Raw genomic sequence first — 23647 nt, 5'->3', positions numbered from 1 at the left:
CTAGTCAAAGTTACCTTCTCAGAAACTCTAGGGCTGCACTGTCCAACAGAAACATAATATGAAGCACATATGTAACTTTAAACTTTCTACTAACCACATTTTTTTAAGTTAAAGAAGCAAATAGGTAAAATTAATGTTACTATTTTACTTAAACCACTATATCCACAATAGTATCATTTCAACATGTGTCAATATCCACATTATGGAGACTTGTTGCTGTTGTTGTAAGGGCTCAAAATCCAGGGTGTTTTCTACACTTACGGTGCATCTCAATTCAGTTCTTCGGTTGTACTTAACCTCATTTCAAGTGCTCAACAGCCACACGTGGCTACCACACTGGACAGGTCTAGTGCCCAGAGCATAAAATAGTCTTTAGGAGGGCTTGTTACACAGTGTTCTAGTTTGATATTAAAAAGGTACACAGCAGTCTTGTTGCCTTATTTCCAAGTTTTAAAGCCATTTTCTTAGGAGAAGGCGTTCAGTCACTGATATCGAACTTCCCAAAACTGATGACCAGGGCTTGAAGCTAGATTCAATTAGCTCCCTTCCCTTTCCGCCCCCGGGCCCTGGCCCCTGGCCCCTGCCCCTGCCTCTGCCTCTGCCTTTTCTTTTCTTTTCTTTTTTTTTTTTTTGAGACAGAGTCTCATTCTGTTGTCCAGGCTGGAGTGCAGTGGCACAGTTTCGGGTTACTGCAACATCTGCCTCCCAGGGTCAAGCGATTCTTATGCCTCAGCCTCCCGAGTAACTGAGATTACAGGAGTGCACCACCATACCCGGCTAATTTTTTTGTATTTTTAGTAAATATGGGGTTTTGCGATGTTGGCCAGGCTGGTCTCTAACTTCTGGCCTCAAGTGACCTGCCTGCCTCGGCCTCCCGAAGTGCTGGGATTATAGGTGTGAGCCACTGCGCCCAGCCTTCAATCAGCTTTCGGGAAAACAAACAGACAAACAAACAAAAACACGTCATGTCTTGCCTGTTCTGCAGCAATTCATTACTGCTACAGCAGCAATCTCGAATCTAAAATGTGAGTGATGGCTGTGCTTGTCATGGCCGTTAACTGAGCTAAGAAGGAGCATATCATGGCTTATGAGCCCAACCACGATTTACCTCCCTTCCCTTCCTTTCTTTGCTCACCACGCCTAAATCTGACTAGTGTTAACTGAGTGGCTGGAGCTAGAAAGACTGTGCGCCCTGGGTAGAGCAGCACAGGAAGAACGCAGACAATGGGAGTTAAATTTTTCTGCAGAATTACAAAAATATTTTAAACATTTTATTATGAAAAACTTAAAATACATACTAATAGTAGAGACAACAGTATAAGGAGCTCTCATGAACCTATCACCCAATCTCAATCATCAGTATTTCATCTGCAGAAATTCTTCAAGCTCAAGATCTATGTATCATGTGTCTTTCATTTCTTAAAAAGACATATGCATTTGACAAGTATAGAAACATTAAGGAAAATCGAAACGAAAGTTTTAAAAAATCACTCCAAATGTGAACATCTGACAAAGTATTTTCATTTTGTGCAGAGAACTGTAATTTTAGGTAGTAAAGGAGGCATTTGAGGAGTTCCATGGTGTTGTAAAGAGACAGCTCATGAATGGTAAAATCATTTCAGAGCAGGGCACTGTTTTGTCTCACAATATGTGGCTCAGTACAGCTCAAATCTTCCTCTGCCTATGGCTCCAAACAAGTTGATTCAATTTCCTGAATTACAGAGCAATGGTCTTTTAATAGTTTCATTTCCTTTGCAATGAAGTTTTGAGAAGAGTTTAAGAGTCATTTTGGTAACAGGATCTTCCTTTACTTAAGAAAAAAACCAGTTAAGTGAATGTGTGTGTTTTGGGGGGTACCAGGCTCTTTGTGTGAGAGAACCTGGTCTGGGAGACATATGCCACAGGTGGAGGGAGTCTTTGCCCTGAGTTGTTCTGTTAATACTTTGTTTATAAAGAAACTGTAACTGTAAGGAAATCAAGAAGAGAAGCTCTAAGACAACTGCTAACATTTTTCATGTTAGAAACATCCTTCAGGAAGATCTGCATACAGTAAAAACCAGAGCTTTCCTATGAAGGAAAACCAGTGTCATCCACCTCTGTGGCTTTTTTAATCCTAGAAGATTAGCATGTATCTTTTGGCAACTATGCAAGTCTTCTCTAACAGTGATGATTTCTGAAGCAAGATCAGGAACTCCAGAGTCAGGCCCAGGTTTGAATCTTGGCTCAATCTTTAGCTATGTGACCTGGGGCCTTGATTTCCTCATCTGTCAAATGGGAATATGCCTATCTCACTCAGTTTCTGGGCAGTTAGAGGAGGTGATTTCAGTATTCTGTTTGCTCCCTGGCATAATATCTGGCATATAGCGGTAATCAATAAACCTCTCCTCCTCCCATCTCCTTTCCTCCTTCCCTCTCCTCTCTTTCCTTTCCCACTGACCCAGCTCAGTGATGTATATACAGTTCAGGGAAACAAATGCATTCCTGGTGTGGCGTTTCTTCAAAATTAGTTCTGTCACCTAATAAAGCTAAAGAAAGGCATAAGGAACTTCATTTCCACTATTAATAAGAAATAGAATGCATAATTCAGTAGAAATATTAAGTGGGAGAGATAAGGCATTCAGGCACTCATTGTATCCAATAACATGCACCCTTTCAGGTAATATCTTAATAGCAATAATAATTACCTAAATGAAGGATGTCCATCATTTATCAGCAATGAGAATATATAAATGGGAAACAGATGGGGTCACCTGCTATCTTGGGCATCTCTGCAGCAGCACATGCAGGCTCTCACTAACTTTCCACCCCTCCTCCATCCTTCCCAGCATGGATGACTCTGGGGAGTGCAGTCAGAGCTGTCTCCTTCCTACACTGAGTGACAGTCATCAGGGCAGAGAGTGACCAGCCAAGGACGGGTGATGACGATCAGGCACCTGACAAGCTCACCAGCCTGCTTTAAAGCTGGACTTTGAACCTTCTCCTTCCATAGCCCGTAACTCCCTCCCAAGAGCACACCGTTTGTTTTCTGTGAGGGTGGGGAGATCTTGAATGGACAAAAATTAAAAAAGGAACTGCTTTGACAACAACAAAGGAGGGAGAGAACAAAACTGGTGCTGATAGAGAGAGAGACAAGAATAGTAGTAGGAATTGCTGTCTGATTAGAAGAGGCCTTCTGGAAACCTTACTGATTGGTGAGGATAGAGGGGTAAACCTTTACAGGGAGGGAGCAGATCCAAAGGAAAAACACCCTGGGTAGGAGTATGTATGGGGGGTAGAGAAGTGGAAGCGGATGGGGAAAACCATCAGTCAGGTCCAAAGAGGCACAAATATATAAAACAGTAATTAAATTAAAATAAATAGTTGTGAAGCAGAGAAGGGAACCCAATGCTGAATAAAATAGTTCCTTTTACAAGAGTATTCTGATCTATCAGAGAAGATAAAGAAATAGACAATTAACCAGGCAGATTATTGGGATGCTAAGAGCAAACAAAGAAGGGCTGTAAGAGCACAAAGGAAGAAAAACTGCTTCCAGCTGCTTGGGATTCAAGATTTAGAAGGCCTGGCCTTGTAAATATTCAAGAAGTAGGCTGGAAATCAATTCGAATTCCTTCCTTTGTCCCTCAAGTCAGGCAAAACCTGAGGCTACCAGAAAAGGTTCAGTTATAAGAAAAATCAACTGTTAGGTGGTACATCAGGAGAGCTGAGACAGAGAAAAGAATTAAAGCCATTTGTAAAAACCTTCTGGAGAGGACATTCTCTTTTCATATTCTCTTTTAGCAACACGTTATAGGAAGAATTGGGCCTAGGATTCTGTTTCAAGCACTGGGATCCTTAGCTTTGTATTATAGATTCTCTATCAAGTGATTCTTTGTCATGTTTAACCAAGACTCTTCATGTTTCTGTGGCTATTATTGTATGTAAGATGTAGCTCCTTCTTTATGGCATTACAAACTGAAATAGTTACACTTACTCTCTTGACTTTCTCAGTATTTCTTTCAGAAGTGATACTTGTTCGTATTTCTCCTCCTCTGATGGAAGAAACAAAGCTTAGCAATTTCTCCAAATGCAAAAGAGGAGGAAGATAATAGTAGCTTAACAATATAATTGCCTTTGAATTCACAATGTCTATTACCTCTTAGAAAATTTTCCCACAGTGAAGTTGCCTTATAAAAAGAAATGGCCTTAGTTAAAATGCCCCCATTCTTTCAACCTATGATTAGCTGCTGGATTCTGAATTCACATTTGGTGACCTTAAAGCCCTTCGAGAGAGCTTCCTGGAAAAGCGTTAATCCCAAGCAGTTCCACTCCATAATTATTTAAGAGAACAGTCAGAAAAGTGAAAAGTATGTCTGACAATGAGACAACTTCATGTTCACTGAGAAAAAAGTACTTTAGGTAATATATAACAAAGCAATTAAACAGTTAAGATGTGATGTCTATTTACTATGAAGAATAACATTTTAAAAACTATAGATAAAACCAGAGGTAGCAAAGTTTTAGGCTATTATAGGTAAGCACTCAGTTAGAGCCCTCAAAACAGAATGAAAACTACACCCTAATATATTCTACTGCTACTTTCTATAGTTCTACTTGCCAAGATCTGAAATGGCCCCCAGAGCAGACCCTGGAGTTTGCAGGATGGCAGCAGGTTACAGAGAGAAGGCCTGGACACAGTCCTCTCTATTGCATAACCAATAACGTCAACAATATGTGGTTTCTCAGCTCCCAGCCTCTCTAGTGCCTGGGGACTAACAATAGCAGGCACTGATGCTTTGAAGGGCCATCCCGCTATCTTCTCAAAGTGACCCACACACACATTAGGCAGGGTGAGACAACAAAGTCTGCAGGATATATTTTGATTGCTCTGATTCCCATGACTTCAGATCAATGAAGTATTCCTTTATACCATTAAAAATTAATATTTTTATCCTGTCTATGTGTCTGAAGCAACCACTCACTGACATGTGAAACTAAAGCAAATGCACAGAGTCTCGAATGACTCCAGGTAATGCCATCTTTCTCAGTGTTGGCTAATAACACTCTGTGGTTATGGCACAAAATAAGTAATGTATGGTGTACTGGTCTGAAGAAGTATTTTTCTGTTTCTTTTTTTAACTTTTAAGTTCAGGGGTATGAGTGCAGGTTTGTTACACAGGCAAACTTGTGTCATGGGGGTTTGTTGTACAGGTTATTTCATTATCCAGGTATTAAAGCTAGTACCAATTAGTTATTTTTCCTGATCTTCTCCTTCCTCCCATCCTTCACCCTCCAAAAGGCCACAGTGTGTGCTGTTCTCCTCTACGTGTCTATGTGTTCACATCATTTAGCTCCCACTTGTAAGTGAGAACATGCGGTATGCGGTTTTTGATTCCTGTGTTAGTTTGCTAAGGGTAATGGCCTCCAGCTCCATCCATGTCCCTAGAGAGGACATGATCTTGTTCTTTTTTTTTTTTTTTTTTAGATGGAGTTTCGCTGTTGTTGTGCAGGCTGGAGTGCAATGGTGCAATCTCGGCTCACTGCAACCTCTACCTTCTGGCTTCAGATCTTGTTCTTTTTCATGGCTGCAAGGTATTCCGTGATGTATATTGCTTTTGTGGGGGGAGTTCTTCTTCCTCTTTTCTTTTTAAAACAAATATTTGCTCTAAAATAACACTCGCCTTACAAAATACAAGTACTCAGTTACTAAAAATTAATGCTTTGGGATAACAAAAGAATTTCTTCTTGTCTTCATCACACATAGCTATAAGAACGATCTGTTTTTTGTAGACTAGGATTGTTGTCCCAAAGCATTAATTTTTAATAACTGGGTAGCTGTGTTTTGTAAGGCAAGTGTTATTTTAGAGCAAATATTTGTGTCTTTTTTTTTTAAAGAACACCCCCCCCACCAACAAAAAACCCCAAATAGTACATTGTATGAGGGAATAAAATGGCTGCTTAAGAACCATCTTTCAGTATCTGCAAAGGGTGTGAAGGTGAGGGCCAAGGGATTCTTCTTGGTTTTTGGAGCCAGGTCCATTCTTGCTGTGACAGCAGAGGAGCAGGAAGTGCCATGATACTCAGAGCATTTGAAAGGAAAGGAAAAAGTGTAAAGGAAGGAATTAACACCAGCCTTATGGCTTAAGACATCTAATAACACACAGCACTGCTGAATCCAGAATTTTAGTAACACTGAAAATTGTTTTTCACATCACAAGTTTTAACTCCAAGTTGTTGGGATGATGCTTTCTCTAAGTTCAACTCAGCACCTTTGTCTAAATAAGAGTAGTATGGTTGTCTGCCAAACTGTGAAGCTTGAGAATAAGAGGAAGTACAGAGAAGCCTAATGGCAGGAACTGCTTCTATTACACTTGCAAGTTCCTTGGAACCACAGGGATCAGTAATCTGGCTGCTACCTTGACAACCGGAAGAGAAAAGGTAATGATAGAGGGTTCTGGGTATGTGGTCACATGAGGGCAAGCACAGAGGAGGTGATGGCGAAGGCCTAGCTGGGAGAGGCAGTGTACACTTAACACCAGGAATCCTCACCAATGACTGCCAGTAAGATGTCATAACTGTACCTTTACCTAGTTAGAATTTTTCTCTTTGAAACATTGTTTCTGGCTTCTAAAACAATCTATGTATATGTAAAAATAGTGAAAAGCTCCAGGAAAGTACAGAAAAAATTAATAATTACTCATAAACTATCCCCAAAGATAATCATCAACATTTTGATGTGCTTTTTTTTTTTTTTTTTAAAACACACTTTAAAATCAACATTGTATTCTATGGTATAAAATATTTTATAATATGATGTTTTTTCACTTGGTAATAGTTACATTAAATAATCCGGACATAATAAAAGCTTAGTGAAGCCCTTCTTCCATGCCCAAGACCACTTTTTTTTTGTCTTTTGTTTTTCTTTAAAAACTAGCCTATTTTTCATTTTTTATTTTTATTTTTTGATTTTTAATTTTTATTTGTTTTAGGGGACAGTTCTCCAAAAGAGAAGAGAAAAGGTAATGGGAGAAGGGACTAGGTATGTGGTCACATAGTGGCAGCCCCGAGGAGGTGACGGGGAAGGCTTAGTCCACTCCTCCAAGTCCACTTGTATGTTCAAAGGATGGAAAGATCACTTCTGGTTTTTGATAATCTCAAAGACTTCTTGAACATGTGGTCACACGAGTGAGACCTTTAAGAGTGCTGGAATTTTTGAGATGTACACATGAAGGAGGCATATATTTTAGGTTAACAAAAAAGAACCAATACATTTGTGAAGGTGGAGAGACCTAAGGGAACACATAAACTTGTCAACACACAGGGAGTACTGGGAAGTAACAAAGGGTTTGATTGTCGTGCTGAGGGCTGTGAAGAGAGAGAGGAATAACAAGAAGCAGGAAGTAAAGAAGAAGGATGAGGGCCTTTGGAGTTGGTAACTGGGTCATCAGTGGTAACTATGGAGGAAGGGTAACTTTCCAATTCTGTTGGTGGGGGCAAAAGCAAGGAAAGAGAGGTTTGCAAAGACTTCTTATACCAAGAAATTAGGCTATGAAAAGAACAGAGCAGTAGTACTGACTGGGGTTATCAGAGTCAGTAGCAAGTTTTTTTTCCAAGACAGCAAACCAGGAACTCTTGGAGCTAGACACATCTCCTCTGAGACAGGAGAAAATAAGATAAGTATTGAAGTTCAGAGAAAGAAAGATGAAGGTACTCATTCTCAATGATTTTTTTCTTGAGACAGGGTCTCACTCTGTCATTCAGGCTGGAGTGCAGTGGCATGATCTCGGCTTACTGCAGCTTCCATCCCTCCTGGGCTCGAGCAAGTCTCCCATCTTAGCCTCCAGAGTAACTGGGGCTATAGGCTTCTACCACCACACCTGGCTAATTTTGTTTATTTTTTGTAGAGACGAGGTCTTGCTATATCGAATAAGTTGGTCTCAAATTCCTGGACTCGAGTGATCCTCCCACCTCAGCCTCCCAAAGTTCTGGGATTACAGGTGTGAGCCACTGCAGCCAGCTTCAATGATCTTAATTTTCTTAATAAAGAGGAGAGATCATCTGCTGACAGAGGAGAGAGGTGGTAGGGACTTGGAGGGAAATCAATAAGGGGAATGGACTTGGACCACAGAGGGCACTGGGGTCCAGTTCAGTCTAGAGAGCATGACTTTGCAGTTGGGCAGGTCAGTGGAGTCATACAATCTTCCCCAGAACACTTTGAGTCCTAAGGGCACCATCTCTATGGTGGAGGCATTAAGGGATGGGTCCTGGTTGAAGGTCATGCAGGAGTAGGTATGTCTGTGAGAACAATAGTCAGTAGTTGACCTTTGTAAATGGGTTGGCCAGGTAATGGGAAAAGAATTGCAAGGACTTAACAGATTGGGTGGGGTGGGATGGGAGACGAAATGCTTCAAAATAATGAAGTATGGGTACCTTAGCGATGTTATTTCAGGAGGAAGATGGGGAGGGAATGGTGATCTAAATCACATCAATGTATTTCAATACATATGTGTAAGGTACTATGCAATCTAGAAAAAACATTTGGAGAACAAATCAATTGGCTGAAATAAGCACAGAGAGCCTGATTTTGATAATTTGTTCTAATTTCTGAATCAAACAATTTAAAAACATACACTGGAAAATGCATCAGCCTTGGAAATAATCTGACGGATGAGACTTCAGTGAGAATGGAGATTGGGGGCTGTAAATCAGGAAGATTTGTCTGGCAGCTACCTGGCAGTCAATTCACTGCACACGGAAAGTAATGGCTCAGGTTAATGAAGCAACTTTGTGACAAAGGTCACAAACTATGTAGTGGGTGGGGCATGCCAGCCACAGAAAAAGGGCGTCTCCCACAGAGAGTGCACAAAGTGTGTAGAGAATATCAAAACACAGGGAAACCATTTACATCAGGAAGGAGTTTACCTTTCTGTCCCAACCTCCTATAAAACTAAAACATTGTACGGTACATGTCAAAACTAGCAGTTATAGATTCTCAAAACCATAAACAAAGCTTTGAATTTTTAATTATGTAACATATTGGAATGTTAACAAGCAAGAAAATATGCTACTTTTTCTTTTTAAGCTGTAGAATTAATCACTTACATACTGCAACTTAATGATGTACGATGATTTGAAAGATGCAAGGCCTCAGAGGTAAAAGCTGTTACCAAGCCTCTTACAGTTAAATCTAGGTATGATCAACATTTTACACTAGGAGTTAAAGGGGAAGGAGCAATTACAAAATTAATAAAAGGAGAAAAATAATACTATACCTCTGGATTCATTATCCCTTCTTTTTTAAAACAGCTGTAAAACATGTCCATGGAAAATACTTCACTCCAAAGATATCCATAATATTGGCCATCGTATCCCCCTGCCAAATGTCCAAAAGTAGCTGGCATATTTGTGCCTTTAAAAAAAGATACATTTCACTCAATGTGATTGCAAACGTTAATGATCAGGTTAACAGCTAGCTAAGGTTTCCCTCTGGGGAGCCCAGCTGTGGGAGGAGAGAATGAATGATATCATCTCACCTCTAGTACTCCTTGGGCTTATGTGTCCTCTTGGCCAAGATGTTTATAAACATCTCTCAATGGCTCAGCCTCAGAGCTGGTTTCGGCTCCAAGCTCTGGAATGCCTAACGATAGTTTCAGCGGCTTTGTCCACACCCATCAGATAGCTCAGTGTTTTAGAACTGAAATCAGTCCTTTCTTATCCCTTAAACACGTATGTCTTGAAAAATAGTATTAACCCTACTCTTTGCCACACCTCTTTATATCTAAAATGTCTCAGAGTTGCACTTATTTTAGGTTGATAATTACTGAAAAAGAACTTTTTTTTTTTGAGACAGTCTCACTCTGTCGCCCAAGCTGGAGTACAGTGGTGAGATCTTGGCTCAATGCAACCTCAGCAAACCAGGTTTAAGGGATTCTCCTGCCTCAGCCTCCCGAGTAGCTGGGGTTACAGGTACATGCCACCACGCTGGCTAATTTTTGTATTTTTAGTGGAGACAGGGTTTCACCACTTTGGTCAGGCTGGTCTCGAAATTCTGACCTCAAGTGATCTGCCCACCCTGGCCTCCCAAAGTGTTGGGATTACAGGCTTGAGCCACCGTGCCTAGCCTGAAAAAGAACTCTTCACCAATTCGATCTACCTGTAGGGCTACTTTATATAGGATTTTGTCAAAAATCCTGAACTCAAGTGATCTTCCCGCCTCGGCCTCCCGAAGTGCTGGGATTACAGGCGTGAGCCACCATGCCAGGCCTAAAAATGCCCCTTCTTGATAGCATAACAGGATGACTGATAGTCAATAATAATTTAATTGTACATTTAAAAACATACTTGCTACACAAAGGCTTGTGACACAAAGGTGCGCTATGGCTTACTATGTGGGGAGCCTAGAATGACTCAACTGACCATTCTTATCTTTATTTTCTCTGTAAATGTGGCTGACTCATTTTAATAACAATTTCCTTAGTGAAAAAAAATCCACCTTACCAACTACACATAAAAGCACAACTATATATTGGCTTAAAACATATACATACAAATATAAACCCGCCCATGCATGAGTCCCATAAATCTCAGGTTACAAACTGCTAGTCAAATGCTTTAACTGACCTCAGTACCAGAAACAAGGTGAAGTTCATACTTCTCCTGCAAAATACCCTTTATTTTTTTTGAGACAGGGTCTCACTGTGTCACCCAGGCTGGAGTGCAGTGGTGCGATCATGGCTCACTGCAGGCTTAACCTCCCCAGGCTCAGGTGATCCTCTCAACTCGGCCTCCCGGGTAGCTAGGACTATAGGCATACACCACCACACCTGGCTAATTTTTGTATTTTTTGTAGAGACGGGTTTTGCCTTTATTGCCTAGGCTGGTCTCGAACTCCTGAGCTCAAGTGATCTTCCCGCCTCAGCCTCCCCAAGTGCGGGATTACAGGCATGAGCCACCATGCCAGGCCTAAAAATGTCCCTTCTTGATAGCGTAACAGGATGACTACAGTCAATAATTTAATTGTACATTTAAAAATAACTAAAAGAGTTTAAGTGGATTGTATGTAACACAAAGGATAAATGCTTGAGGGGATGGAAAAAATAAACAAAATACTATATGCAAAGAAAAAAAAATTAAAAAACTTCCCCTTCTGCCAATTTCTTCCTGAAAATCACAGGGAAGTCATGATGCATACAGGGAGGGAGGAGCTGACAGTGTGCTGCCAACATGAACGGCTCTCCCAGCTCTGGGGCGGAGGCCAACTGCTCACGCCTGATTACACTAAAATGCTGCAGATCTGGAGCCACCTTTCCTTCAAGCGCATTTGGACGGGATAACTCATAAGGACATAGTATGCTTATCTGAAAGTCATGGCCTGATTACAGAAATCAGAAACAATTAGGTAATCTGTCTGACAAACTCCATCTCCCCTGCCATGTGAGGAGAATGCCCTGTGCTTCACAGGGAAATGAACTCAGTTCGTAGTAGTTACATACCTGGAGTAGCTGCAACTCCTAATATTTCTGAGCAGTATTTGGCGTATTCACTTGCAGCATCCAGTGATGTGTTGGTATGAAGAGACTGATCAACTTTGCTCAAAACAATCTGGCGCAGGGTCAGAAGACCTAATAACATAAGAATGTTTGGGCATGTTTTGGAGAAGACAGAACTGTGTGTTCTATTATCACAAGACTGTAGATTCCAAAAACAGATTCCAGTAGTACTCACAAAATGGGAGCAGGACATCTCATTCTACTTAAGATTTAAAAGGAGATGTGGTTTTTTGCCTTAGACAAAATTCCAGGGTTTCCAACTCCAATATATTTAATGTTCGTCACTCCCTATACTAGCAGTTGGGATACCATTTAAAATGAAAATAAGTTCTACAGAAGGAGGTGACAGCAATTCTGCATTAAGAGATTCTAATTTATTTTCCTTTTTAAAATTATAAGTCATACCTGTGTTGACCAGTCTAGAAGCAACAAGTTTTTCAAGCAGATCATCTGAAATAGGGCTTCCGTCTTTATAATGTTTTGATAATCTTCGGAGGGAATCGATGTCCCACACCCAATTTTCAAGCATTTGCGATGGCACCTCTACAAAGTCAGTTTCTACATTTGTTCCGCTAAATCGTGCAAAATCAGTCTAGAAAGCAAACAGAGAATTTTTTTAAAGAACTGAATGAAAAGTACATATGCAATGAATAATTATTAAGAGTCATGAAAACTTAAGGCAGAATTAGACTCAACTGTCCCTTTTGAATGAGGGGTTAGAATAACCTCATAGTCAAGTCAAAATAAAATACAGCAGCTGAGCAGTGTGAAAAATAACCCCCAAATACTCTATATTACAGTAATAATTTCATTCCTTTGAACTGTAGACAAAGTTGGGACAATCATCAGAAAATCATAACTGAAAAATACTATCAGTCTAAGCTAAAAACAAGCCTTAAGCTTTGAAAGGAAAAATATTTTTAAAGAATTTTCCATTAAAAATGAAGAGATCCATTAAACAAGCAATTTCTCCCTAGCTCCTCCTTTCAATTGCTTACTTTTGTTTACTCAATCCATGCCTTTCTGGGCACTCATCACTCTGTTGCTTAACTACTTAGGTTTTAACCAAAATTAATTAAACAGTTCAATCACAGCACTATAGACTTTGAGTGTGCGATGCTTTGCATTTTAAACTTTAAACGAGTGGTTCTAAGATTACCATGTTATAGAAACTCAGATTTCTACCTCTCAGATCAGGTAGACAATGTTACCTTAAAATAAGAAGCTGCTTTAGTAGGAGTTAGGTTTGTAAATTAATTGGCAAGTGGAGTGAGTTATATGCTATAGGAAAAGAGAAACAACGGATGTATTCAAAAGTTAGAGCACTCCTGGTAAAAATAAAGGACTTATTCTGAAGGCCTGAGCTAAGAGTTAAAAAAACAAGAGGTTTACAAAGAGTTTAATGAAACCAAGTTTAGTAAATTCTTGAGTCAGACGTCAGAAAAGCTCTCAAGCAGAAGAACGGAGATTCACTAAAACAGGCTAGTGTTTTTAACCTTCACACAGTCCTTCAAACAGTTGTAAAACTGCCATTGGCAGAGAAGACTTAGCATTTATCCTACTGGGTCATCTGCAGAATGGGGCTCCTCATTCTGTTGTCTTTCCCTGAACCTCTGTCCTGTTTTTCTCCTCTGAAGCATTACATTCCAACCTTCTCTCCCTGACTTCATCATCCCTGGGGCTCCAAACAGAGGGGAAAGGGAAGAGGCATGTAACCACCAGAGAACGCAGCAGATGGGGTGCCGAATCAGCAGCAAATACCCACTCTGCTTTTTGGCCCAGGGCAGAGGCACAGATGTCAACGCCATCTCACATTCTGCCTTCCTCTCTTTATGCAAAAAAATGTTTTGCTTGATTTCTCATTATAATTGTGCCAATTCTAGATATGAAGAGATGCAAATACTAAAGGGGCAAGGATAAGTAAATTCACTGGTTGTGGAATTAGGCCACCTCTATTGAGGATATCCCAATAAAAAACTTCTTGCAGGGAAAGAGGTAAGGGTCCCCAGAAATTGAATATTTTGTCTCATTATGGTATATGATATTCTAAGATTACATCCTATATCATAAATAAAACAATCTTATGCAATAATAATAGCTAACATCTGTTGAGACTTTCCTATGTCAGGCATTACAGGCATACCTTAGAGATACTGTGGATTTAGTTCCAGACCACTGCAATGAAGTGAATATCACAATAAAGTGAGTCACACAAACTTTTTGATTTCCCATTGCAGACAAAAGTCTATAAATGTACATTATACTCTAGTCTATTAACTGTTCAAAAGAATTGTCTAAAAAACAGTGTACATGGCTGGGTGCAGTGACTCATGCCTGTAATCCCAGCACTCTGAGAGGCCAAGGTGGGTGGATCATCTGAGGTCAGGAGTTCAAGCCAGCCTGGCCAACATGATGAAACCCTGTCTCTACTAAAAATACAAAAATTAGCCAGCCATGGTGGTGGGCACCTGTAATCCCAGCTACTCAGGAGGCTGAGGCAGGAGAGTTGCTTGAACCTGGGAGGTGGAGGTTGCAGTGAGCCAAGATAGTACCACTGCATTCCAGCCTGGGTGACAGAGTGAGACTCTGTTTCAAAAAAAGAAAAACAAACAAAAACAAAAACAAAAAAACCCCAAAATCAAAACCAAAAACACCCACAAAAACCATGTATATACCTTATATGTTAAAAAATGCCAATGGTCATCTGAGCCTTCGGCAAGCTGTAATCTTTTTGCCGGTGGAGGGTCTTGCCTCCATCAATGTTGATGGCTGCTGACTGATCACGGTGGTAGTTACAATCAGGGTGTCAACTGATCAGGGTGGTAGTTATGGAAGGTTGGCATGGCTGTGGCAATTTCTTTTTTCTTTTCTTTTTTTTTTTTTTTGAGACAGGGTCTTGCTCTGTTGCCCAGGCTGGAGTGCAGTGGCACGATCTTGGCTCACTGTAACGTCCACCTCCTGGGTTCAAGCGATCCTCCTGCCTTAGCCTCCCTAGTAGCTGGGACTACAGGTGGGTGCCACCATGCCCAGCTACTTTTTGTACTTTTAGTAGAGATGGAGTTTCACCATGTTGGCCAGACTGGTCTTGAACTCCTGACCTGAGGTGATCCGCCCGCCTCGGCCTCCCAAAGTGCTGCGATTACAGGAGTGAGGCACCGCACCCAGCCGCCATTTCTTAAAATAAGACAAAGATGCAGTTTGCCATATCAATGGACTCTTCCTTTCATGAAGATTTCTTGGTAGCATGCGATGCTGTTAGATAGCATTTCACCCACAATAGAACGTCTTTCAAAACGAGTCAAGTATCTTAATACCTGCCACTGCTTTACCAACTAAGTTTATGTAATATTCTAAATCCTTTGTGGTCATTTCATTGACATTCATAGCATCTTCACCAGGAGTAGACTGCATATCAAGAAGTCACTTTCGTTGCTCATCCTTAAGAAGCAACTCCTCATCTCTTTAAGTTTTATCATGAGATGGCAGCAATTCAGTCACATCTTCAGGTTCTACTTCTAATTTTAGTTGTCCTGCTGCTTCTACCATATCTGCAGTTCCTTCCTCCACTGAGGTCTTGAATCCCTTCCTCAAAGTCATCTATGAGGGTTGAAATCAATTTCTTCCAAATTTCTGTTAATGTTGAAATTTTGATCTCTTCCCATGAATCATGCACGTTCTTAACGGCATTTGGAATGGTGAATCCTTTCCAGAAGGTTGTCAATGTACTTTGCCCAGATCCCTCAGATAAATTACTATCTACGGCAGCTGTAGTCTTATGAAATGCATTTCTTGTATAATAAGACTTGAAAGTTGAAATTACTCCTTGATCCATGGGCAGCAGAATGGCTGTTCTGTTAGCAGGCATGAAAACAACATCATCTCCTTGAACATCTCCATCCAAGCTCTTGTGTGACCAGGTACTTTGTCAAGGAGCAGTAATATTTTGAAAGGAATCTTTTGTTTTTGAGCAGTAGCTCTCAACAGTGGCTTAAAATAGTCAGTAAGCCATGCTGTAAACAGATGTGTTGTCATCCAGCCTTTGTGGTTTCATTTACAGGGCACAGGTAAAGTGGATTCAGCATAATTCTTAAGGACTCTAGAATTTTCAGAATGGTAAATAAGCATTGGCTTCAACTTCAAGTCACCAGTTGCATTAGTCCCTAAGAGGAGAGTCAGCCTGTCCTTTGAAGCCTTCAAGCCAGGCATTGACATCTCCTCTCTAGCATTCCTGAAAGTCCTAGACGGCATCCTCTTCCAATAGAAGGCTATTTCATCTACATGGAAAATCTGTCATTTAGTATAGCCACCTTCATCAATGATCTTAACTAGATCTTCTGGTTAACTTGCCACAGCTTCTAAATCAACAATTGCTGCTTCACCTTGCACTTTAATGCTATGGAAACAGCTTCTTTCTTTGAACCTCAGGAACCAACCTCTGCTACCTTCCAACTTCTCTTCTACAGTTTCGTCACTTCTCTCAGCCTTCATAGAATGGGAGTTAGGGTCTTGCTCTGGATTAGACTTTGGCTTAAGGGAATGTTGTAGCGGGTTGCATCTTCTATCCAGACCACTGAAACTTTCTCCAATCAGCAACAAGTCTATTTTGCTTTCTTATTATTTGTGTGTTCACTGGAGTAGCACTTTTAATAATGTTCAAGAACTTTTCCTTTGTTTCATAACTTGACTGACTGGCACAAGAGGCCTATCTCATCTTTTGACATGCCTCCCTCATGAAGCTTGATCATTTCTAGCTTTTGATTTAAAGCAAAAGATTTATGACTCTTCCTTTCACTTGAACACTTATAGGTCATTGTAGGGTTATTGACTAATCTAATTTCAACATTGTTGAGTCTCAGAGAATAGGAGGCCAAAGGAGGGGGTGAGAAATGGCTCGGTGGAGCAGTCAGTACACATATAACATTCATCAATTGAGTTCGCTGTCTTATAAGAGCATGATTTGTGGCACCTCAAAACAATTGCAATAGTAATATCAAGGATTGCTGGTCACAATAACAGATATAATAATAATGGAAAAGTCTGAAATACTGTGAGAATTACAAAAATGTGACATAGAGACACGAAGTGAGCACATTCTGTTGGAAAAATAGCACTGACAGACTTGCCTAGGCAACATGGCAAGACCCTGTCTCTATGTAATAAAAAAGGAAATCACTGATCACAGATCACCGTAACAGATATAATAACAATGAAAAAGTTGTCCAGGTGTGGTAGCTCACACCTGTAATCCCAGCACTTTGGGAGGCTGAGGTAGGCAGGCAGGCAGATCATTTGAGGACAGGAGTTCAAGATCAGCTTGGCCCGCATGGTGAAACCCATGTCTACTAAAAATACAAAAAAAAAAAAAAAAAAAAAAAAAAATTAGTTGGGAGTGGTGGTATGCACCTGTAATCCCAGCTACTTAGGAGGCTGAAACAGCAGATCACTTGAACCCGGGAGGCGGAGGTTGCAGTGAGCTGAAACTGTACCACTGGACTCCAACCTGGGAAACAGGGTGTGACTCCATCAAAAACAAAGAAAAAAGTCTGAAATATTGTGAGAATCCCAAAATGTGAACAGAGACATGAAGTAAGCACATGCTGTTGGAAAAACAGCACTAACACACTTGCTTAAAGCATGGTTGACATAAATCTTCAGTTTGTAAAAAACATAGTATCTAAAGTACAATAAAGTGAAGGACAATAAAATGAGGTGTGCTTATATCATGGGCTCTTTACATGGATTATCTGATTTAAATCCCAAAATAATTGTATGAACTATTATCTCCCTTTTCGAGATAAGGAAACTAAGGCATACAGAGATTAATGATGTAACTTCAATTTGAAACCAGGCAGTCTGACTTCATAACCCACAATCTTAACCACAAATGCTAACTGTCTCCTTATCTTACAGTAAAATGACAAAAAAAAGGCTAAATGATGATATTACAAAATGACTAAATCCTTTTGGATGGGATCTAAAATACAAGTCTTATATCAAACCCTCCTTTATGTGAAGAGTTAAAGTGAGTTTTCAGTGTGCTTCCTTAGAAATTTGACTACTTCTTTATACTGGAAGATTTTTCAAAGATCAAACATGAAGCTGAAGTGTAAAGACCAGCCTTTGTAACATCTGTCCTGAACCTGGGATTCTCCAATACTACTGATGTCAGTGGTGGCCCATCTTGGCTGCAGTAGGGGAAGCGTGGCTAGGGCTGTGTGCTCCATGCGGCTGGCAGGAGCCAGGAACAGGCAGAAGTCCTTCCCCCTTCTGAGTTGGCAGGGCAAGAGCCTCCCCTCCTGGGCGTAGCTGCTGACCCAAGTATGCCTGTGCTCTTGGGGGCCAGGAGCAGGCAGGAGCCCTGACCTCCTGGGCACAGCTGAAGTTGCCTAAGCCATGGATGCAGACCTGAGCATCCCTGTATTCTTAGGGGCTTGGAGGAGGCAGGAGCCCCACCCTCCTGGGTGTAGCTGCAGCTACCCAGCCATGGCTGTGGACCCAAGCATCTCTGCACTCTCAGGGTCCCAGGAAGCTCCCCCCACCCATTAGCAGGACCTGATCTGATCTTGGAGCAAAGCTGAGGTCAAGCCCAGGCACTGTCACAACCTGGCCAAGTGTGTGTATGCTCAGGACAGCACTGACATGCTAGCCCCCTGCTGCTTCAGCCCCTACTGAACTTTGGGCACTGACAAGCATGGGAGGGAAGTTGAGGGGGGAACTGAGCACAGCTTGGCACTGGCCTGCAGGCACCCCTCTGCATGAACAGCATGGGCACCATAAACAGTGGTAGCAGGCAGACAGGTTCCTGGGCAGAAAGGGGTGGGTCCCTGGTGAAGCCCCACCTTCAAACCGGGGAAGGACTGAAGGCTGGGGGCCAGGATGCCAGTCCTGCGGACCAGAGTGGGAACTTAAGGTGCTTTTTTTGGGCCCACCCATAGGCCAATCAGCCTGCACATTCTCCCCTCTGAAGCCCATAAAAACACTGGACTCAGCCAGACTTGAGCTGATGTCAGGACAACCAGCTGCAGAGAGGAGCTACCCATTCCAGGGTCTCCTCTCTGCTGACAGCTGAGCAGACATCAGGATGATCAGCTGTGGAAAGGAGCTACACATTCCAGGGTCTCCTCTGCTGACAGCTGAAAAGACAGTGGGACAGCCAGCTGTGGAGAGGAGCTAGCCACTCCAGGGTCTCCTCTCTGCTGAAAGCTGAACCCTCTACAGATGACCTGCCTGTGGAGAGGAGCTACCCACTACAGGGTCTACTCTGCTGATAGCTGAACACTCACATTGGGACACCCTGGTTGTGGACAGGAACTACCCATTGTGCATCTTCTCTGAGCTGTTATTTTGCTCAATAAAGCTCCTCTTTGCCTTGCTCACTCTCCACTTGTTTGTGTACCTCCTTCTTCCTGGGCACGGGACAGGAACTCAGGACCTGCCGAATGGTGGGGCCTAAAGGGCTGTAACACAAACAGGACTGAAACATGCCCCTTGCTCGCCATGCTGTGGGCAACAAGGAGAGAAGAGTTGTGGCCCTTCAGAGAACTCAGACCCAGGAGCTCCCTGAGCCAGGGCTATGATATCTTCTTTTGGGCTCTGTGGTTCCCAGCGTCTCTAAGCTTCTGGGTACCACTGTGTTCCCCAGTGCCAGCTGTGAAAGCTGCTTGTGGTACGCCTGGTCCAGCTGCAGCCTTGTAGGCAGCCTTGCCTTCAGCACCTGTGCCAGCACCTGGAGCTGTTTGCACTGCCATAGTCAGCATGCCTGGCTGTGTACAGTGGTTGGACCCTAAGCTTGCTCACTCATGCACCCCTCGTCACTCCACTTGCCCTTGGCAGGCATGGGATCCAGGCCAGTAGTGCAAGCTGAGCGCAGCCTGCTAGGCTGAGTTGGCCCAGTGGGCCCAAGCAAAACTTGGGCAAAGGCACCACTAGTCACAGAGGTTTCTGGCTGGTGATGTGACACCCCAAGGATCCTGTGACACTACTGCACAATTTTCTCAAGGTGATGGTTTTTAAATAGATACTTACAGCAAATAAAGGCCAAATCACACCATCAGCCACTACCATACGATGTACTGACAAAAATATAGACTTTGTATATCCTGCTTGTATGAAGATTTTTCAGTCATTAGTTGCATATGAGGGAGGAAGTCAACTCCAAATGACAACAAAAATGTGTGTGTGTGTGTTTGTGTGTGTAGGGGAGTATTCAGTATCCAGAAAAAAACATAAACAAATGAATAATTCATGAGTTAGAGAAAAATTGAATAAAATAAAAACAGTTATGTCATGCAGAGTACAGAAGAGAGGGCTTATTCTATTCAAAAGCCATTTTGTAGCTGGGGAGAGAGCACAGCAAATGAATGAAAGATCAACAATGTCTTCTAAAGAACAAAAGGAAATGTTTGTAAGGAGAAAAAGCTAAAAATAACCCTACTGCTTACTAATTTCCCGAAAGTTGGTCATGCTGTTTCTCTGTGAGCCCTTTGGACAACATCATTTAAATATTTTTCAAAAAAGGAGGACAAAGAACCTACGAAATTTGAAAACTCAATTTCCAGCAACAACTGAATTCTCAAGAGAAAGGAATGCACAGTCAGCCACTGTGTATGTCCACACAGAAACCATGGGTAAGACTTACAGTCTAGCAGCCTAATGGATCTTATACAAAACAGCATGGGTGCTGAACCATTACTCACTGTTGACCAGCCAACAAATACCATTCCCCAGTTTTTAAACTATAATCCAAAGAATCCTAAAAAAGTACTTCATATAGTTATCAATGCGAACAATTTGAAGGTGTTGATAATAGTTGCTTATGGGCCATGACAACTATTGATGCTAATGTATTTCCCACATAAAGTGGTAAAAAACATATAAAATAATCTAATTAAGAAATATTTTTTGTAGCTGACACTTCAAAGAATTTTAGGGCATTTTTTGCTGCAGGAAATATTTAGATAATAAAAGCCTAGAAAACAATGTAAACTTAGACTCCTGTTTGGTCAGAAGTTCTTGAGAGGAAGATAGTCTTCTAAATACACGATTTTGGCCAGGCACGATGGCTCATGCCTGTAATTCCAGCACTTTGAGAGGCAGAGGCAGGAGAATTGCTTGAGCTCAGGGGTTCAAGATCAGCCTGGGCAATGTGGTGAATCCCCGTCTCTACAAAAACTACAAAAAAATTATCTGGGCATGGTGGCGCATTCCTGTAGTCTCAGCTACTCAGGAGTCTGAGATGGGAGGATCGCTTGAGCCTGGAAGGCAGAGGCTGAGGCTGCAGTGAGCCATGATCACGCCACTGCACTCCAGCCTGGCAACAGAGTGAGACCTTACCTCAAAATAAATAAATAAATAAATAAGTAAGACAGCTTTCTTTATTATCTTTTTTTTTTTTTTCCTGAGACAGAGTCTCGCTCTGTTGCCCAGGCTGGAGTGCAGTGGCAGAATCTTGGCTCACTGCAAGCTCCGCCTCCCGGGTTCATGCCATTCTCCTGCCTCAGCCTCCTGAGTAGCCGGGACTACAGGCGCCCACCACCATGCCTGGCTAATTTTTTGTATTTTTAGTAGAGACGGGGTTTCGCCGTGTTAGCCAGGACGGTCTTGATCTCCTGACCTCATGATCCGCCTGCCTCTGCCTCCCAAAGTGCTGAGATTACCGGTGTGAGCCACCGTGCCCGGCCTTCTTTACTATCTTTTAAACGAACAATAGGATGTCTAAAATGTACTCTGTTTCAGATTTTTACAACAGATAACTTGATGCTATAGAGATTAACTTTGCAATTCCTACAGTGCAGTAACAGCAGAAGCAGAATCATATAAATTGAAGCTTCGGAAGTCCTATGAGCTTTTGCTGTATTTAAAGGCCAAAATCTTACATGTGCTTGTTCGAATTAAGAGACCAATTGCTTTTAATGGCTACAACTAAGTGTTATTTTCATGATAGCAAATCCCAACTCAAAGAAAAGGCAGTTGCTGAAATCAATAAGTGTATTGTGCTCATGAAAAAGGACAGGCCTCAGGAGACCTGACATTGGCTGTCTGAGGTGATCCAGTATTGATTTCTTAGCAGTCATTCCACATCCTGGCCTGTCTAATCTATCCCTAAATCCAGGGATGATGGAGAAGTTTATATAACAAGGCAAGGTATTTTGTTTTAAAAAAGTGAGCACTATCTACTAGACTGTGCCATAAACAGATGATTAAAAGGCCATAGTTTTAACTTCACACATACTGAGTCAACACTGGAAATGATAGTAGTAATAAAGAGAATGTGATGACATCCTTCTTTATCTTCACAACTTCCCTATAGTTCAACAGTTCAGTATCACCATCAACCTTTAAAGGACCCAGGAAATAACATAATTTGGAGAAGTTTTGAATACTCTGCATATTAAGTTCAGAGGCTGGCTCCCAAACTAGCTATACCTTCCTGATCAGGTACATCTTATGTAAACTGCTTCTTTTCAAGATGAAAACAAATAAAGGTACTATTCAAACTCAAATGCTAGAGAGTATGCTTTATTCACCACTGTATTTCCCAAATCCAGCACCGAAAGTAGAGGATGTCCAAAAAATACCTGTGAAATGGATGAAGCCCTGGGGAGAATGTTTCTGTAAGAAGATTCAAACTTAAACAACTCAAAGATATTTTCTCTTGTTATCATTCTTGACTTGACCTCAACTTCTCACTTCTCTAGCTTTTTTCAATACTTAAAATTCTACTTTTATTATTTTACTTATTATGCTTTTAATTTTTTATTTTTTGCATTTCATGTCCTCAAGCTAAATTCGAAACATTCAATACACTCTACCTTTCTTTCTTTTGAACTCCATCCTACCATACATATGACATGTCAGACACAATAGATAATCAATAATTCTGTTTCTTAAAATAACTATATAAGCTGGGCATGGTGGGTCACGTCTGTAATTCCAGCATTTTGGGAGCCTGACATGGGCAGATTGCTTGAGCCCAGGAATTCAAGACCAGCCTGGGCAACATGGTGAAACCCTATCTCTACAAAAAATACAAAAATTACCCAGGTACAGTGGTACACGCCTGTGGTCCCACCTACTTAGTAAGCTGAGGTGGTAGGATCAACTGAGCCTGGAGAGGTGGAGGCTACATTGAGCCATGATTGTGCCACTGCACTCCAGCCTGAGTGACAGAGTGAGACCCTGTCTCCAAAAACAAACAAACAAACAAAAAACTAAACATCTCTCTCTTTAGAGATGTTTAAAAAAATATTTTAAAAATATTTTTGATTTTTAAAAAATAATACATGTAGAAAATGCACTAAGCAAATGAAAGAAATAAGCACATTCCCAAATGAACATTACGCGTTAATACATTCATATTTTGGTTTATGACTTCATTTATTTTATTTTCACATGTATGTACTGTTTGTATATGTAAAAGCAAACAAATAAAATAACAAAAAGAAGATCCTGAAAGAAATTACATCTAAAGTAAAAGTCATAAACTGTAACAGCGTGCAGGAGTTGGGGCTAGGGAGACAGGGTGACAGCAGAGGCCACAAGGTTGACGATAGGGAGTTCACTGCATTTTAGGACTGAAACCTCAACGGTCAACTCACACAGAGGGAAACCTAGAAATAAATAGATGCATCCATTCCACATTTGCATTCATTCTACATTAGTAGAGTGTCATTTAATAAACTTAGGAGAAGGAAGTCCATCCAACGGGACCACACATTTGGAAGACCAAATTCAGACCATGAAATAGTGTTGTCTCTAGTGCATGGAATGGGAGCACAACTAGGTAATAAAGTAGAGTAGTTAGGTCATGACTATCAGACCCTGGGCAGGTCCTTCTATGTCTCAGATTTTTCACTTGGAAAATGGGCACAATAACAGTACCCATCTACTTCAGAGCGTAATGTGAAGATAAAAATGAATGAATGAATGTAAAGCCTATCTTCTTCTCAGCCTGTATATTCTGCCTGACTAGGTATGGTCTTGACGGGTCTAACCTGGTTTGTCTTTCACTTCCTGAGGGTTAATACTGAAGATAAATATACCCACACAGGTCTTTAGCTAATCCTCCATCACTCCCAACACTCCAAGCTGCTCTTTCTGTTATTGTTTCAGGAATCAAACTT

At 41.3% G+C, this 23647-nt stretch overlaps 1 protein-coding gene across 2 annotated transcripts in view; it reads right to left on the bottom strand.

Annotated features, from left to right (window-relative positions):
• The window catches only part of NLN (neurolysin), a 103739-nt gene that overhangs the window by 7634 nt on the left and 72458 nt on the right, over positions 1 to 23647 (bottom strand). For both annotated transcript variants that reach the window (XM_025388619.1, XM_025388620.1), the window contains 3 exons: positions 11931 to 12117; positions 11469 to 11597; positions 9249 to 9385 (listed from right to left, as the gene is read on the bottom strand). In XM_025388619.1, coding sequence (XP_025244404.1) covers positions 9249 to 9385; positions 11469 to 11597; positions 11931 to 12117 — 453 coding nt within the window. The remainder of the gene's footprint in view (positions 1 to 9248; positions 9386 to 11468; positions 11598 to 11930; positions 12118 to 23647) is intronic.

This window comes from Theropithecus gelada, chromosome 6 (assembly GCF_003255815.1).
Source record: "Theropithecus gelada isolate Dixy chromosome 6, Tgel_1.0, whole genome shotgun sequence".
NCBI classification, from domain to species: Eukaryota; Metazoa; Chordata; class Mammalia; order Primates; family Cercopithecidae; genus Theropithecus; species Theropithecus gelada.
This window is presented reverse-complemented; position numbering and strand designations above follow the sequence as displayed.